Genomic DNA, 17,802 nt, shown 5'->3' on the forward strand with positions numbered 1-17,802 from the left:
AGCCAAACTCAGAATGGATCTAGACTGAGCTCAAAGCCAAACTCAGAATGGATCTAGACCAGTAGACTGAGCTTAAAGCCAAACTCAGAATGGATCTAGACTGAGCTCAAAGCCAAACTCAGAATGGATCTAGACTGAGCTCAAAGCCAAACTCAGAATGGATCTAGACTGAGCTCAAAGCCAAACTCAGAATGGATCTAGATCAGTAGACTGAGCTTAAAGCCAAACTCAGAATGGATCTAGACTGAGCTCAAAGCCAAACTCAGGATGGATATAAAATTGCAGGCTGTATTTATACTCAGCTCTGAATGGGTCTAGACTAGATGAGTAGACTTACATTTTCAGCTGGGAATATATCTAGACTGAGCTTAAACACCAATTAAGAATGGGTCAAACCGATGGACATCTTAAATCCTAGCTCAGAAGGAATTTAGAATTGCAGGCTGCAATTCTTCCCTGTGCAGATATGATCTAGATCAGAAAATATACTTAAACCCCAGGACAGAACAGATCTATACCAGCAGACTGACAAACTCCAGTTCATAATGGAAGGTGAACAGCAGAATTAACCCCAACAAGCTGCACTTAAACCACAGCTCATAATGGATCAAGAAGACCACCAGGCTGTGATTAAACCTAAGCTCAGAATGGACCTAGACCACCAGGCTGTGATTAAACCTAAGCTCAGAATGGATCTTGACCACCAGGCTGTGCTTATACCTCAGCTCAGAATGGATCTAGACCACCAGGCTGTGATTAAACCTTAGCTCGGAATGGACCTAGACCAGTAGGTTGTGATTAAATCTCAGCTCAGAATGGACCTAGACCACCAGGCTGTGATTAAACCTTAGCTCGGAATGGACCTAGACCAGTAGGTTGTGATTAAATGTCAGCTCAGAATGGACCTAGACCACCAGGCTGTGCTTAAACCTCAGCTCAGAATGGATCTTGACCACCAGGTTTGCTTTAAACCCCAGCACAGAATGGATCTAGATCAGTAGACCATGCTTAAACCCCAACACAGAATGGATCTAAGCCATAAGACTGTGCTTGAACTCGTAGGCAACTTTCAGCCGAGGCTTGCTCTGGGGCTGGGTCCAGTGCTGGAACAGAGATTGCAGGTGGTGAGATGGACTGAAACCACTCACGTGGACGGATACCGAGGCCACCTAGAGAGACACCAGGAGAGAGCGACCCATGGGATAGAAACCCATGGGCAGGATGAGAAAGAGCGACAAAGTGATTGAAACAAAGGTGGAGAGTTTGCAAATGGCAGCGGTAGGATAGCAGCACAATGGAAGGAAACAGGTGGTAGGTAGAATTATTTTCAAAATGAGAGAATAATGAAAGAGACACGACGAGAAAAAAAGAGAAAAAAAAATATTATTCCTGCAAACTAAACAAGAATACATTCATATACACTCATATAAAGACACACCTATCATTTGTACCAATAATGGTGGAACAAGAAAACAGTGGACCCTGACAAGGTACAGTAATAACTCTGAGGTACAAGCAAAATAATGATAGTACTTTATAAATCTCTGGTAAGATTAGGCAGAAAGAGGCTAAGCAAGTTATAAGAGCTTCCAAAGCACACACAGAAGAGAAAATAGCACAGTCAGTAACAAAGGGGGATAAAACATTTTTTAGATACATAAATGAGAAAAGAAAAGTAAAACAAGGATTAGTTAGATTAAAAACAAAAGAAGGAAGGTATGTAGATGAGGATAAAGGTCTAGCTGACTGCCTCAATGAATATTTTTGTTCGGTATTTACAGATGAAAATGAAGGAAAGGGACCTCAGTTAAGAAAAAGGATAAATGAGTTATTTATTACACGTGAGTTTACAGAGGAAGAGGTTCTATTTCAACTGTCAAAAGTTAAGACAAATAAGTCAATGGGACCTGATGGAATACACCAAAAGCTATTAAAAGAACTTAGTGGTGTACTAGCAAAACCATTAACAGATTTATTTAACCAATCATTGATAACAGGAGTAGTCCCAGAAGATTGGAAGTTAGCGAATGTTGTGCCCATTCACAAGAAAGGTAATAGGGAGGAATCGGGCAACTATAGGCCAGTAAGCCTTACTTCAGTAGTGGGGAAAGTGATGGAAACCATGTTAAAGGATAGGATTGTTGAACATCTAAAAACACATGGATTTCAAGATCAATAAACTGCAATCTTTAAGTTTGGATTCCAATATTGTTGAATGGGTTAGGCAATGGCTGAGTGACAGGCAACATAGGGTTGTAGTCAATGGAGTATATTTTGAAGCATGGGCTGGTCACCAGTGGGGTACCTCAGGGATCTGTACTTGGACCCATTCTCTTTAATATTTTTATTAGTGATATTGCAGAAGGTCTTGATGGTAAGGTATGTCTTTTTGCTGATGATACTAAGATATGTAACAGGATTGATGTTCCAGGAGGGATAAGCCAAATGGCAAATGATTTAGGTAAACTAGAAAAATGGTCAGAGTTGTGGCAACTGACATTTAATGTGGATAAGTGCAAGATAATGCATCTCGGACGTAAAAACCCAAGGGCAGAGTACAGAATATTTGATAGAGTCCTAACCTCAACATCTGAGGAAAGGGATTTAGGGGTGATTATTTCTGATGACTTAAAGGTAGGCAGACAATGTAATAGAGCAGCAGGAAATGCTAGCAGAATGCTTGGTTGTATAGGGAGAGGTATTAGCAGTAGAAAGAGGGACGTGCTCATGCCATTGTACAGAACACTGGTGAGACTTGTACGCAGTACTAGAGACCGTATCTTCAGAAGGATATTGATACCTTAGAGAGAGTTCAGAGAAGGGCTACTAAACTGGTTCATGGCTTGCAGGATAAAACTTACCATGAAAGGGTAAAGGAACTTAACATGTATAGCTTGGAGGAAAGATGAGACAGGGGGGATATGATAGAAACATTTAAATACATAAAGGGAATCAGCGCAGTAAAGGAGGAGACTACAGGGAGTGCAGAATTATTAGGCAAATTAGTATTTTGACCACATCATCCTCTTTATGCATGTTGTCTTACTACAAGCTGTATAGGCTCGAAAGCCTACTACCAATTAAGCATATTAGGTGATGTGCATCTCTGTAATGAGAAGGGGTGTGGTTTAATGACATCAACACCCTATATCAGGTGTGCATAATTATTAGGCAACTTCCTTTCCTTTGGCAAAATGGGTCAAAAGAAGGACTTGACAGGCTCAGAAAAGTCAAAAATAGTGAGATATCTTGCAGAGGGATGCAGCACTCTTAAAATTGCAAAGCTTCTGAAGCGTGATCATCGAACAATCAAGCGTTTCATTCAAAATAGTCAACAGGGTCGCAAGAAGCGTGTGGAGAAACCAAGGCGCAAAATAACTGCCCATGAACTGAGAAAAGTCAAGCGTGCAGCTGCCAAGATGCCACTTGCCACCAGTTTGGCCATATTTCAGAGCTGCAACATACCTGGAGTGCACAAAAGCACAGGGTGTGCAATACTCAGAGACATGGCCAAGGTAAGAAAGGCTGAAAGACGACCACCACTGAACAAGACACACAAGCTGAAACGTCAAGACTGGGCCAAGAAGTATCTCAAGACTGATTTTTCTAAGGTTTTATGGACTGATGAAATGAGAGTGAGTCTTGATGGGCCAGATGGATGGGCCCGTGGCTGGATTGGTTAAGGGCAGAGAGCTCCAGTCCGACTCAGACGCCAGCAAGGTGGAGGTGGAGTACTGGTTTGGGCTGGTATCGTCAAAGATGAGCTTGTGGGGCCTTTTCGGGTTGAGGATGGAGTCAAGCTCAACTCCCAGTCCTACTGCCAGTTTCTGGAAGACACCTTCTTCAAGCAGTGGTACAGGAAGAAGTCTGCATCCTTCAATAAAAACATGATTTTCATGCAGGACAATGCTCCATCACACGCGTCCAAGTACTCCACAGCGTGGCTGGCAAGAAAGGGTATAAAAGAAGAAAATCTAATGACATGGCCTCCTTGTTCACCTGATCTGAACCCCATTGAGAACCTGTGGTCCATCATCAAATGTGAGATTTACAAGGAGGGAAAACAGTACACCTCTCTGAACAGTGTCTGGGAGGCTGTGGTTGCTGCTGCACGCAATGTTGATGGTGAACAGATCAAAACACTGACAGAATCCATGGATGGCAGGCTTTTGAGTGTCCTTGCAAAGAAAGGTGGCTATATTGGTCACTGATTTGTTTTTGTTTTGTTTTTGAATGTCAGAAATGTATATTTGTGAATGTTGAGATGTTATATTGGTTTCACTGGTAAAAATAAATAATTGAAATGGGTATATATTTGTTTTTTGTTAAGTTGCCTAATAATTATGCACAGTAATAGTTACCTGCACACACAGATATCCCCCTAAAATAGCTATAACTAAAAACAAACTAAAAACTACTTCCAAAAATATTCAGCTTTGATATTAATGAGTTTTTTGGGTTCATTGAGAACATGGTTGTTGTTCAATAATAAAATTAATCCTCAAAAATACAACTTGCCTAATAATTCTGCACTCCCTGTATATTTAAAAGAAGAAAAACTACAACAACAAGAGGACATAGTCTTAAATTAGAGGGACAAAGGTTTAAAAATAATATCAGGAAGTATTACTTTACTGAGAGGGTAGTGGATGCATGGAATAGCCTTCCAGCTGAAGTGGTAGAGGTTAACACAGTAAAGGAGTTTAAGCATGCGTGGGATAGGCATAAGGCTATCCTAACTATAAGATAAGACTAATGAAAGTATTTTGAAATATTGGGCAGACTAGATGGGCCGAATGGTTCTTATCTGCCGTCACATTCTATGTTTCTATGGCAAGATTTAACCTATACTCTAGGTGAGATCTTACCAGGGATCTATAAAGTACTATCACTACCTCTCTATGTCCTCCTGGGATCTACTCTATAGAACTGAACACAATACTCTAGGTGAGATCTTACCAGGGATCTATAAAGTACTATCACTACCTCTCTATATCCTCCTGGGATCTACTCTATAGAACTGAACACAATACTCTAGGTGAGATCTTACCAGGGATCTATAAAGTACTATCACTATCTCTCTATGTCCTCCTGGGATCTGCTCTATAGAACTGAACACAATACTCTAGGTGAGATCTTACCGGGGATCTATAAAGTACTATCACTACCTCTCTATGTCCTCCTGGGATCTACTCTATAGAACTGAACACAATACTCTAGGTGAGATCTTACCAGGGATCTATAAAGTACTATCACTACCTCTCTATATCCTCCTGGGATCTGCTCTATAGACCTGAACACAATACTCTAGGTGAGATCTTACCAGGGATCTATAAAGTACTATCACTACCTCTCTATGTCCTCCTGGGATCTGCTCTATAGAACTGAACACAATACTCTAGGTGAGATCTTACCGGGGATCTATAAAGTACTATCACTACCTCTCTATGTCCTCCTGGGATCTACTCTATAGAACTGAACACAATACTCTAGGTGAGATCTTACCAGGGATCTATAAAGTACTATCACTACCTCTCTATATCCTCCTGGGATCTGCTCTATAGAACTGAACACAATACTCTAGGTGAGATCTTACCAGGGATCTATAAAGTACTATCACTACCTCTCTATGTCCTCTTGGGATCTACTCTATAGAACTGAACACAATACTCTAGGTGAGATCTTACCAGGGATCTATAAAGTACTATCACTACCTCTCTATATCCTCCTGGGATCTGCTCTATAGAACTGAACACAATACTCTAGGTGAGATCTTACCAGGGATCTATAAAGTACTATCACTATCTCTCTATGTCCTCCTGGGATCTGCTCTATAGAACTGCACACAATACTCTAGGTAAGATCTTACCAGGGATCTATAAAGTACTATCACTACCTCTCTATATCCTCCTGGGATCTGCTCTATAGAACTGAACACAATACTCTAGGTGAGATCTTACCAGGGATCTATAAAGTACTATCACTATCTCTCTATGTCCTCCTGGGATCTGCTCTATAGAACTGAACACAATACTCTTGGTGGGATCTTACCGGGGATCTATAAAGTACTATCACTACCTCTATATGTCCTCCTGGGATCTGCTCTATAGAACTGCACACAATACTCTAGGTGAGATCTTACCAGGGATCTATAAAGTACTATCACTACCTCTCTATGTCCTCCTGGGATCTACTCTATAGAACTGAACACAATACTCTAGGTGAGATCTTACCGGGGATCTATAAAGTACTATCACTACCTCTCTATGTCCTCCTGGGATCTACTCTATAGAACTGAACACAATACTCTAGGTGAGATCTTACCGGGGATCTATAAAGTACTATCACTACCTCTCTATATCCTCCTGGGATCTGCTCTATAGAACTGAACACAATACTCTAGGTGAGATCTTACCAGGGATCTATAAAGTACTATCACTACCTCTCTATGTCCTCCTGGGATCTACTCTATAGAACTGCACACAATACTCTGGGTGAGATCTTACCAGGGATCTATAAAGTACTATCACTACCTCTCTATGTCCTCCTGGGATCTGCTCTATAGAACTGAACACAATACTCTAGGTGAGATCTTACCGGGGATCTATAAAGTACTATCACTACCTCTCTATGTCCTCCTGGGATCTACTCTATAGAACTGAGCACAATACTCTAGGTGAGATCTTACCGGGGATCTATAAAGTACTATCACTACCTCTCTATATCCTCCTGGGATCTACTCTATAGAACTGAGCACAATACTCTAGGTGAGATCTTACCGGGGATCTATAAAGTACTATCACTACCTCTCTATATCCTCCTGGGATCTGCTCTATAGAACTGAACACAATACTCTAGGTGAGATCTTACCAGGGATCTATAAAGTACTATCACTATCTCTCTATGTCCTCCTGGGATCTACTCTATAGAACTGCACACAATACTCTGGGTGAGATCTTACCGGGGATCTATAAAGTACTATCACTACCTCTCTATATCCTCCTGGGATCTGCTCTATAGAACTGAACACAATACTCTAGGTGAGATCTTACCAGGGATCTATAAAGTACTATCACTATCTCTCTATGTCCTCCTGGGATCTGCTCTATAGAACTGCACACAATACTCTAGGTAAGATCTTACCAGGGATCTATAAAGTACTATCACTACCTCTCTATATCCTCCTGGGATCTGCTCTATAGAACTGAACACAATACTCTAGGTGAGATCTTACCGGGGATATATTATGTGCTGTTATTGTTTTATTGGTGACCCACAGATGTACATTGAATAAATACTCACCTTCATTAGCTTTAGCTCGGCTTCCTTCCCCATGCTCAGTTTGTGGGGTGGCTGTTTCTCTCTGAGTGCTGGAGATGTGACAGGGAACTTAGTCTTGTGAGCAGGAAGCTGTAAAAATATGATACATGAATCATAGTATAACCATTTCATGTTTCTTCGTACTTCTAGTCTGATCATAGAGTCCACTCTTGGATCGACACCAAAACCATTGCTGTCCCCTTAGAAGAACATTTCAAAGTCAGTTGTTTATTAGATAAACCCTAAAGGTTTTGCTAAAATGTACGCTTTCTCCAAACTTTATATATTTGTTTTTTATTGCAATCCTTTTAACTGATCTCCACACCTCCCTCCAATTGATGTGCACCCATTTCCTTTTCATTGCCACCAAGCAGTGATCTCATTTCCCACGGTCACCTTATCGTTAGGGTCGATGTGAAGAGATGAGAGGTAGGAATTGTGAAGTTTGGATCCTTCCCATTTACACTGACGATTGGGATGTGTCCGTCGGTCACACACTGCCCCCCAGAGGCACGTCGCTGACCTGCACAATGATAATCAACAGAGCATCAAAAAATGAGGCCGTACATTTATTGCCAACCTGTCCTACTATGATCAGACCAAATATCTGATTTATTTTACAATTGTTTTGATTGGTTTATTTACTAAAGCGAATTGCTGGAAATGTAATATTTTGTGAAATGGAAACATTCTCCAGCTCAGCTACACTTCTACTATAAATGAAAATTAACATATTCACATCATTCTATATATTCAAGCCATACGTATGGACCAAAAATTAGATTTCAGTAAAATGTTGTTTATTAAATGTATTACTATACATAAGATATTTGAGTACATGTATATGCTATAGACAGATAGATAGATAGATAGATAGATAGATAGATGATAGGTAAATAATTAGATAGACAGATAATTTGATATATTATAGATAGATATATAAATAGAGATATTGATAATTAGATATATATAGATAGATGATAGGTAGATAATTAGATAGGTAGATTAGATTGGTAGATAGAAAGTTAGATAGATAATGGATAGATGGATAGATAGATGGATACCATAGACCTGGATTATTAGGGTGATAGGGTGATGATGAACAAGAAAGGATTTCACAGAATTTTCTTTGTTTAGTTGAATGCTAGATTTGAGCATGGGATAAAATTTAGACTTGTCTGAAAAAAATATTTCAGGCAAATTGGGATTGTCCATGTTTTGATCCAGACAAATCTCATCCATGCCATCGTTTAGGGAAAACCGATTCACATGAACCAAGAGTGACAGAATGGATCCATCTATGGGACTAGCTCAGGAAGAGGTGAGAGCAGGCGTTCTCTCAGAGAAGCTCAAAGATAAAAATGAGCTTTCACTATTTTTATAGTAGGAGAAGTGATTATGTAATAATACTATCAGCAATCTACACCCGGGATAGCTCCTCTACCTGATGCAACCTGAACTATGTCTAGCAGTAGCTACTAAAACACTTGTACCACATGCGATATATACATAACCTTCTCTGATGTCTGATATTTTGCACTTTGTTTTTTATGCAACTCTTGTATCATTACTATACTTGCTATGATGGATACCCTCCGATATGTCTCACGTTTTTCTGAGACAAAAAAAAGTTTTAATTCTGGGGTAGTGGAATCCATCAACTTGTTTAAAAACTGGAGTAAATTTGCAAACTACAGCTGGGGGAATGATAATTGATGAGAGCAGGAATCATGTCTATTACACGGGGTTTATAAAGTCTATTGGTGGGGATGTTCATTGGGGTCATACTCTGTTAAATGAGAAAACGTAGCTGTTAATATCTGACCTAAAGGGGGCACGTCACGGATTGGAAAGGATATAAAGGGAGTGCTGGAACTGCTGTCTGTCAGCGAGTGCTTGTGTTGGAGAGATGGAGGGTAACAAATCAAGTGCTTGGATACAATGGATCAAAAATAGATATACCTAATCCAGAATATCAACTGAAAAACTCAACTGGGTTAGCGGGAATTTACACCAGACCCCGGGAATCATTCTTACACACCACGAACAATACCATTTGAAATAAACAAAGTCGAAAAAAACGAAACAAATAGATCATGCCTATTTTTTGCATGCGCGCTACTCTTTATTAGTGATCAGACCAAGAAATGTCAGGAAAAGGCTGACATGAAATTGCGATAAATGCTTCGAAATAAATGCTTAGGGGAATGCATGTGTTTGCAGAGGCATCAGTTGACTTGAATTATGATCTCACAGGGTCCTATGAGGCAACACTTTTGGGGCCCCTACCTGGGGCATAGGCTGCAGTACCCAAGTTCTTTGATCCATGGAATGCCCTGAAATATTTGGAGCGGGTGATCATGTGCCTGTCAATCATCTGGAATAAGTGCGGGCAGCCATAGGTCGGTGTTACTGGTTGGGCTACTCAAATCTACCCAGGGCACCAGGTAGTGGAAAGTAAAACCATTTGCAAATAGACGTCACGCGGCAGGGTGCATTCAGTAATCAAAGGAATTAGCGCGGCACTGTAACCCCAAACATACCTTATCAATTCACCTTCTCTTCCTCTCTGTGAGTCGGTTACTTTTCTTTTGGGATATTTTTCTTGTAAAATACAGAAAGTAAGGTAGGGACCACTTTGTCTTATGTATTTTTTCGCCTCTTGATAAATCTTGACAAACTGTTGCGCTTAAAACAAAGCTCCACTTTCTTTGTCAAGTCCTATTTTCCCAGAATACATACCTGCTATCGCGTCCCTCGCCTCCGATCTATTGAAATTTCCTTCTTGATTCCCTTCGCCCAACGTAGCGCATGCCCAGTACAATCGTCATCGCTTCTGGGTGCTGGGCATGTGCGGGCAGGCAGGGCAGAGAAAGGGCAGATGGAATGCAGTGACTGTATGTCACAACCAGACTCCGGAACATAGTGGGGGGTTGGAAAGAGATCTGGCTCTACAGTTCAGGAAAAAAAACACCCCAGTATATGTACATTTAATATATTTTATATTTATGCTTTATCAAGCTCACAACAGCTGAGACAGAAGATGCTACAGCTGATAGTTAATCCCTAGTATACGAGTGGGCAGTAAAAAAAAAAAAATTAAATTTTTTTTTTTTTTATTTCTTTATGAATGTGAAGTTGTTTTGATGACAGATAAGAAACCGTCTGCAGGTTATTGTCAGCCCAGGAATACAATATATATTTAGCTCGGTTTGGGAAACACTTTATTTTTAGGTTGTTTATGCGTGCAGCGTCAGTGGGATACGCTAGGCCAGGCATAGGCAACCTTCGGCACTCTAGATGTTTTGGACTACACCTCCCATGATGCTTTGCCAGCATTATGGGTGTAAGAGCATTATGGGGGATGTAGTCCACAACATCTGGAGTGCCGAAGGTTGCCTATCCCTGCGCTAGGCTGATAATTATGTATTATTTCTGTAAATATTTCAGTTGTCTAAATACTGCACTTCCCAAATAATAAAATGTAAATAAGATAATCACATTAAAAGTTACTGTATCTGCAATAGACTCCCAGGATTTGCAATTACTGAATGTTAGCGCTGCCCAGACAGACCTGAACAGCCGATCGGGATGCTATAATAATTTGCTATGGGACTTTTCAAAAAGCCGATTTTATCTCAGAAACCTAAAACCATCCAGTGTACTTCAGGCACCCTGGGACAGACCAAATGGAGAAAAACCTTCAGGGCATGTCTGAAGGCTGAAAATAGGATATTAAAGAATATATACCTAGCTGTGTACTACAGTGATAATGCAGGTAAATTCAAAGTGAACGTCAAAGCCAAAGCAGTTAAACTAGAAAATCTGATTCCATAGAATCAGACTTTGATTTTTCCGGCCCGATCATTGACATATATTGGGTAACATACAACATGCTAAGAATGAGTGGATTGTCAGAAAATACCATCCCAAAAATTTAATAAAAACTCCACAGGACAGCGTCACGGTACCACATAAAGCAGAACATTTTGTTTGACTCAAAAAAGCATTTTAGGTCAAAATGAATAAATGCCTAAATATGACCAAATAATCCTATTGCTAATGAATTACAGAAATACACACGAATGCCCACACAAACGTACACACGAATGTCCACACGAATGTTGCTAATGTTTAAATGTCAGTTTGGAACAAATCTGGAATTATTAAAAGCGAATTTTACCATAAGTAAAAGAATATACTTACATACTGAATATTTTTAACCATAATGTACAGGTGATACTCGAAAAATTAGAATAGCGTGCAAAAGTTCATTTATTTCAGTAATTCAATGTAAAAGGGGAAACTAATATATGAGATAGACACATTACATGCAAAGCAAGATAGTTCAAGCCGTGATTTGTCATAAATGCGACGATTATGGCTTACAGCTCATGAAAACCCCAAATCCACAATCTTAGTAAATCAGAATATTACATGCAATCAATAAAACAAGGAGTGTACATAGAACAATATCGGATCTATGAAAAGTATAAGCATGCATATGGACTCAGTACTTGGTTTGGGCCCTTTTGCAGCAATTACTGCCTCAATGCGGCGTGGCATGGAAGCTATCAGCCTGTGGCACTGCTGAGGTGTTATGGAAGACCAGGATGCTTCAATAGCGGCCTTCAGCTCTTCTGCATTGTTTGGTCTCATCTTTCTCTTGGCAATGCCCCACAGATTCTCTATGGGGTTCAGGTCAGGCGAGTTTGCTAGCCAATCAAGCACAGTAACCCCACGGTCATTGAACCAGGCTTTGGTGCTTTTGGCAGTGCGGGCAGGTGCCAAGTCCTGCTGGAAAATGAAGTCAGCGGAAGGAAGCATGAAGTGCTCCAAAATCTCCTGGTAGACGGCTGCTTTGACCCTGGACTTAATGAAGCACAATGGAGTGGACCAACACCAGCAGATGACATGGCACCCCAAATCAACACAGACTTTGGAAACGTCACACTGGACTTCAAGCATCTTGCAGTGTGTGCCTCTCCATTCTTCCTCCAGAATCTGGGTCCTTGGTTTCAAAATGAGATGCAGTTGCTCTCATCAGAAAATAGGACTTTGGACCACTGAGCAACAGACCAGGCCTGTTTTTCTTTAGCCCAGGTAAGACGCTTCTGATGTTGTTTGTTGTTCAGGAGCGGCTTGACAAGAGGAATACGACATCTGAAGCCCATGTCCAGGATACGTATGTGTGTGGTGGCTCTTGATGCACTGACTCCAGCCTCAGTCCACTCCTTGTGAAAGTCCCCAACGCTTTTGAATGGCCTTTTCCTGACAATCCTCTCCAGACTGCGGTCATCCCTGCTGCTTGTGCACCTTTTTCTTCCACACAACTTTCTATTAATGTGCTTTGATACAGCACTTTGGGAACATCCAACTTCCTTCGCAATTACCTTTTGAGGCTTTCCCTCCTTATGGAGGGTGTCAATGATGGTTTTCTGCACAACTGTCAGGTCAGCAGTCTTCCCATGATTGTGATTCCTACTGAACCTGACTGAGAGACCATTTAAAGGCTCAGAAACCCTTTGCAGGTGTTATGGCTTACTTAGCTGATTAGAGTTGGACACTGTGAGCCTAGAATATTGCACCTTTTCACAATATTCTAATTTACTGAGATTGTGGATTTGGGGTTTTCATGAGCTGTAAGCCATAATCATTGCACTTCTGACAAATCACGGCTTGAACTATCTTGCTTTGCATGTAATGCGTCTATCTCATATTAGTTTCCCATTTTACGTTGCATTACTGAAATAAATGAACTTTTGCACGATATTCTAATTTTTCGAGTATCACCTATAGATACAAAGCATAAACTAAGGAGCATAATATCTGTAACGGATCAAGGCGTAATGAGAAAGAGTTACAATTTGCTGTTCCAGAAGGGAACTCGAACAGTTGGCCATGACGTACTTCTCAAAAGGTGGGAAATATAAACATAATAATGAGAAAGTATCAATGTAGCCATATACAAAGTGCACCGAACGTATCCGGAATGTCACAGTTCCCGCCCTGACCGTGTAAATCAGATTATCACCGCAAAGTCGCCAACGGATCATGAAAATAAACTAATTTATTCACAATATGCAAACCAACAAGAGGCTGAATGGAATGGAGTTCTCTCATACTAAATATATTCTGTTATCTTCACCAGCATTTCCATTTCCTATTTTGTTGGTTAATTAAATATAATTTTTTTATTTTTTTGTTGATGGAGAAGGAAACGTGCAGATATTTTTATTTACTTATCTGTTATATTAGACCAAAGGCTTCCTTTCAATACACGTTTTCTGTCTGCCCTTCCTTTCAATATTGCTTGTGATTCTAAACCTTTTAAATGAATCATTGAACCCTTTGTTCAGTTGTAACATTAGATAAATTACTCGTATTCATAAACATAATACAATTCTGTAAATACCTTCATTCATTTTGTTACGCAGTGCGGTTACAGTAACCACCTATTGTGGGGACAGGGCTGATAACTGGGGCGTTATACGTTACAACCAATGAACGCTCAGAGAATAAATTATGGAGACCCGGCTTTGCACCTGCGGTATTTCAGAAGAAAATTATGAATTTACGTCAGTGTTTTATGAAAATACAGTTTTTTGGTTGGATTAATATTTATCTTTACAATAATGTGATATTTTGAAAGCGCTGATATTCTCTGTAGCTCCATACACTGCGTTGTTTTGCTATCATACTTACTGTGAATGCGAGGGGCTCGTGGTCTGGTCTCCTGACGCTAGCTGTGGTGGTTCCAAAGGTTTTATGTCGTCTTCTATAACTGGAGGTGAATACGAGGGGAAACAATCCTCAAAGACCCGTCCCAAGCTATCCTGGAACATCAAGGAATGGAAAGAAGGGAACAATATTATTATCTGTTTCATGAAACGACATTTCAGCTGCCTCTATAAGTCAAACCATCGGTCAGTGAAGGTGGGAAACTTGCAAGAATCTTATTTTTTTATAAGACATTCTAGAGATAGCGCTCACTGTACCAAGTCTGACTATAACCGGCTGTACTGTCTATAGCGCTCACTGTACCAAGTCTGGCTATAACCGGCTGTACTGTCTATAGCGCTCACTGTACCAAGTCTGACTATAACCGACTATACTGTCTATAGCGCTCACTGTACCAAGTCTGGCTATAACCGACTGTACTGTCTATAGCGCTCACTGTACCAAGTCTGGCTATAACCGACTGTACTGTCTATAGCGCTCACTGTACCAAGTCTTGCTATAACCGGCTGTACTGTCTATAGCGCTCACTGTACCAAGTCTGGCTATAACCGGCTGTACTGTCTATAGCGCTCACTGTACCAAGTCTTGCTATAACCGGCTGTACTGTCTATAGCGCTCACTGTACCAAGTCTTGCTATAACCGGCTGTACTGTCTATAGCGCTCACTATACCAAGTCTGGCTATAACCGACTGCACTGTCTATAGCGCTCACTGTACCAAGTCTGGCTATAACCGGCTGTACTGTCTATAGCGCTCACTGTACCAAGTCTGGCTATAACCGACTGCACTGTCTATAGCGCTCACTGTACCAAGTCTTGCTATAACCGACTGTACTGTCTATAGCGCTCACTGTACCAAGTCTGACTATAACCGACTGTACTGTATATAGCGCTCACTGTACCAAGTCTGACTATAACCGGCTGTACTGTCTATAGCGCTCACTGTACCAAGTCTGGCTATAACCGACTGCACTGTCTATAGCGCTCACTGTACCAAGTCTGGCTATAACTGACTGCACTGTCTATAGCGCTCACTGTACCAAGTCTGGCTATAACCGACTGCACTGTCTATAGCGCTCACTGTACCAAGTCTGGCTATAACCGACTGCACTGTCTATAGCGCTCACTGTACCAAGTCTGACTATAACCGACTGCACTGTCTATAGCGCTCACTGTACCAAGTCTGACTATAACTGACTGCACTGTCTATAGCGCTCACTGTACCAAGTCTGACTATAACCGACTGTACTGTCTATAGCGCTCAATGTACCAAGTCTGGCTATAACCGACTGTACTGTCTATAGCGCTCACTGTACCAAGTCTTGCTATAACCGACTGTACTGTCTATAGCGCTCACTGTACCAAGTCTGACTATAACCGACTGTACTGTCTATATCGCTCACTGTACCAAGTCTTGCTATAACCGACTGTACTGTCTATAGCGCTCACTGTACCAAGTCTGACTATAACCGGCTGTACTGTCTATAGCGCTCAATGTACCAAGTCTGGCTATAACCGACTGTACTGTCTATAGCGCTCAATGTACCAAGTCTGGCTATAACCGACTGTACTGTCTATAGCGCTCACTGTACCAAGTCTTGCTATAACCGGCTGTACTGTCTATAGCGCTCAATGTACCAAGTCTGGCTATAACCGACTGTACTGTCTATAGCGCTCAATGTACCAAGTCTGGCTATAACCGACTGTACTGTCTATAGCGCTCACTGTACCAAGTCTTGCTATAACCGACTGTACTGTCTATAGCGCTCACTGTACCAAGTCTGGCTATAACCGACTGTACTGTCTATAGCGCTTACTGTACCAAGTCTGACTATAACCGACTGTACTGTCTATAGCGCTCACTGTACCAAGTCTGGCTATAACCGACTGTACTGTCTATAGCGCTCAATGTACCAAGTCTGACTATAACCGACTGTACTGTCTATAGCGCTTACTGTACCAAGTCTGGCTATAACCGGCTGTACTGTCTATAGCGCTTACTGTACCAAGTCTGGCTATAACCGGCTGTACTGTCTATAGCGCTCACTGTACCAAGTCTGGCTATAACCGACTGTACTGTCTATAGCGCTCACTGTACCAAGTCTGGCTATAACTGGCTGCACTGTCTATAGCGCTCACTGTACCAAGTCTGGCTATAACCGACTATACTGTCTATAGCGCTCACTGTACCAAGTCTGACTATAACCGGCTGCACTGTCTATAGCGCTCACTGTACCAAGTCTGGCTATAACCGGCTGCACTGTCTATAGTGCTCACTGTACCAAGTCTGGCTATAACCGACTGTACTGTCTATAGCGCTCACTGTACCAAGTCTGACTATAACCGACTGTACTGTCTATAGCACTCACTGTACCAAGTCTGGCTATAACCGGCTGTACTGTCTATAGCGCTCACTGTACCAAGTCTGACTATAACCGACTGTACTGTCTATAGCGCTCACTGTACCAAGTCTGGCTATAACCGGCTGTACTGTCTATAGCGCTCACTGTACCAAGTCTGGCTATAACCGACTGTACTGTCTATAGCGCTCAATGTACCAAGTCTGACTATAACCGACTGTACTGTCTATAGCGCTCACTGTACCAAGTCTGGCTATAACCGATTGTACTGTCTATAGAGCTCACTGTACCAAGTCTGGCTATAACCGGCTGTACTGTCTATAGCGCTCACTGTACCAAGTCTGACTATAACCGACTGTACTGTCTATAGCGCTCAATGTACCAAGTCTGACTATAACCGACTGTACTGTCTATAGCGCTCACTGTACCAAGTCTGGCTATAACCGACTGTACTGTCTATAGCGCTCACTGTACCAAGTCTGGCTATAACCGGCTGTACTGTCTATAGCGCTTACTATACCAAGTCTGACTATAACCGACTGTACTGTCTATAGCGCTCACTGTACCAAGTCTGGCTATAACCGACTGTACTGTCTATAGCGCTCACTGTACCAAGTCTGGCTATAACCGACTGTACTGTCTATAGCGCTCAATGTACCAAGTCTGGCTATAACCGACTGTACTGTCTATAGCGCTCACTGTACCAAGTCTGGCTATAACCGGCTGTACTGTCTATAGCGCTCACTGTACCAAGTCTGACTATAACCGACTGTACTGTCTATAGCGCTCACTGTACCAAGTCTGGCTATAACCGGCTGTACTGTCTATAGCACTCACTGTACCAAGTCTGGCTATAACCGACTGTACTGTCTATAGCGCTCAATGTACCAAGTCTGACTATAACCGACTGTACTGTCTATAGCGCTTACTGTACCAAGTCTGACTATAACCGACTGTACTGTCTATAGCGCTCACTGTACCAAGTCTGGCTATAACCGACTGTACTGTCTATAGCGCTTACTGTACCAAGTCTGGCTATAACCGGCTGTACTGTCTATATCGCTCACTGTACCAAGTCTGGCTATAACCGGCTATACCGTCTATAGCGCTCACTGTACCAAGTCTGGCTATAACCGGCTGTACCGTCTATAGCGCTCACTGTACCAAGTCTGGCTATAACCGGCTGTACCGTCTATAGCGCTCACTGTACCAAGTCTGGCTATAACTGGCTATACTGTCTATAGCGCTCACTGTACCAAGTCTGGCTATAACCGACTGTACTGTCTATAGCGCTCAATGTACCAAGTCTGGCTATAACCGGCTGTACTGTCTATAGCGCTCACTGTACCAAGTCTGGCTATAACCGACTGTACTGTCTATAG

The 17,802-nt window shown here is 41.6% G+C and overlaps 1 protein-coding gene across 1 annotated transcript in view; it reads right to left on the bottom strand.

The window, feature by feature from the left end:
* Positions 1-246: 246 nt before the first annotated feature.
* Positions 247-17,802, bottom strand: part of LOC134572260 (uncharacterized) — a 55,877-nt gene continuing 38,321 nt past the window's right edge. The window contains exons 3-6 of the mRNA XM_063431114.1: positions 14,026-14,156; positions 7,717-7,843; positions 7,303-7,410; positions 247-1,169 (exon numbers count right to left, since the gene is read on the bottom strand). Coding sequence (XP_063287184.1) covers positions 1,032-1,169; positions 7,303-7,410; positions 7,717-7,843; positions 14,026-14,156 — 504 coding nt within the window. The 3' untranslated portion in view covers positions 247-1,031. The remainder of the gene's footprint in view (positions 1,170-7,302; positions 7,411-7,716; positions 7,844-14,025; positions 14,157-17,802) is intronic.

This window comes from Pelobates fuscus, chromosome 9, assembly GCF_036172605.1.
Source record: "Pelobates fuscus isolate aPelFus1 chromosome 9, aPelFus1.pri, whole genome shotgun sequence".
Classification (NCBI taxonomy): Eukaryota; Metazoa; Chordata; class Amphibia; order Anura; family Pelobatidae; genus Pelobates; species Pelobates fuscus.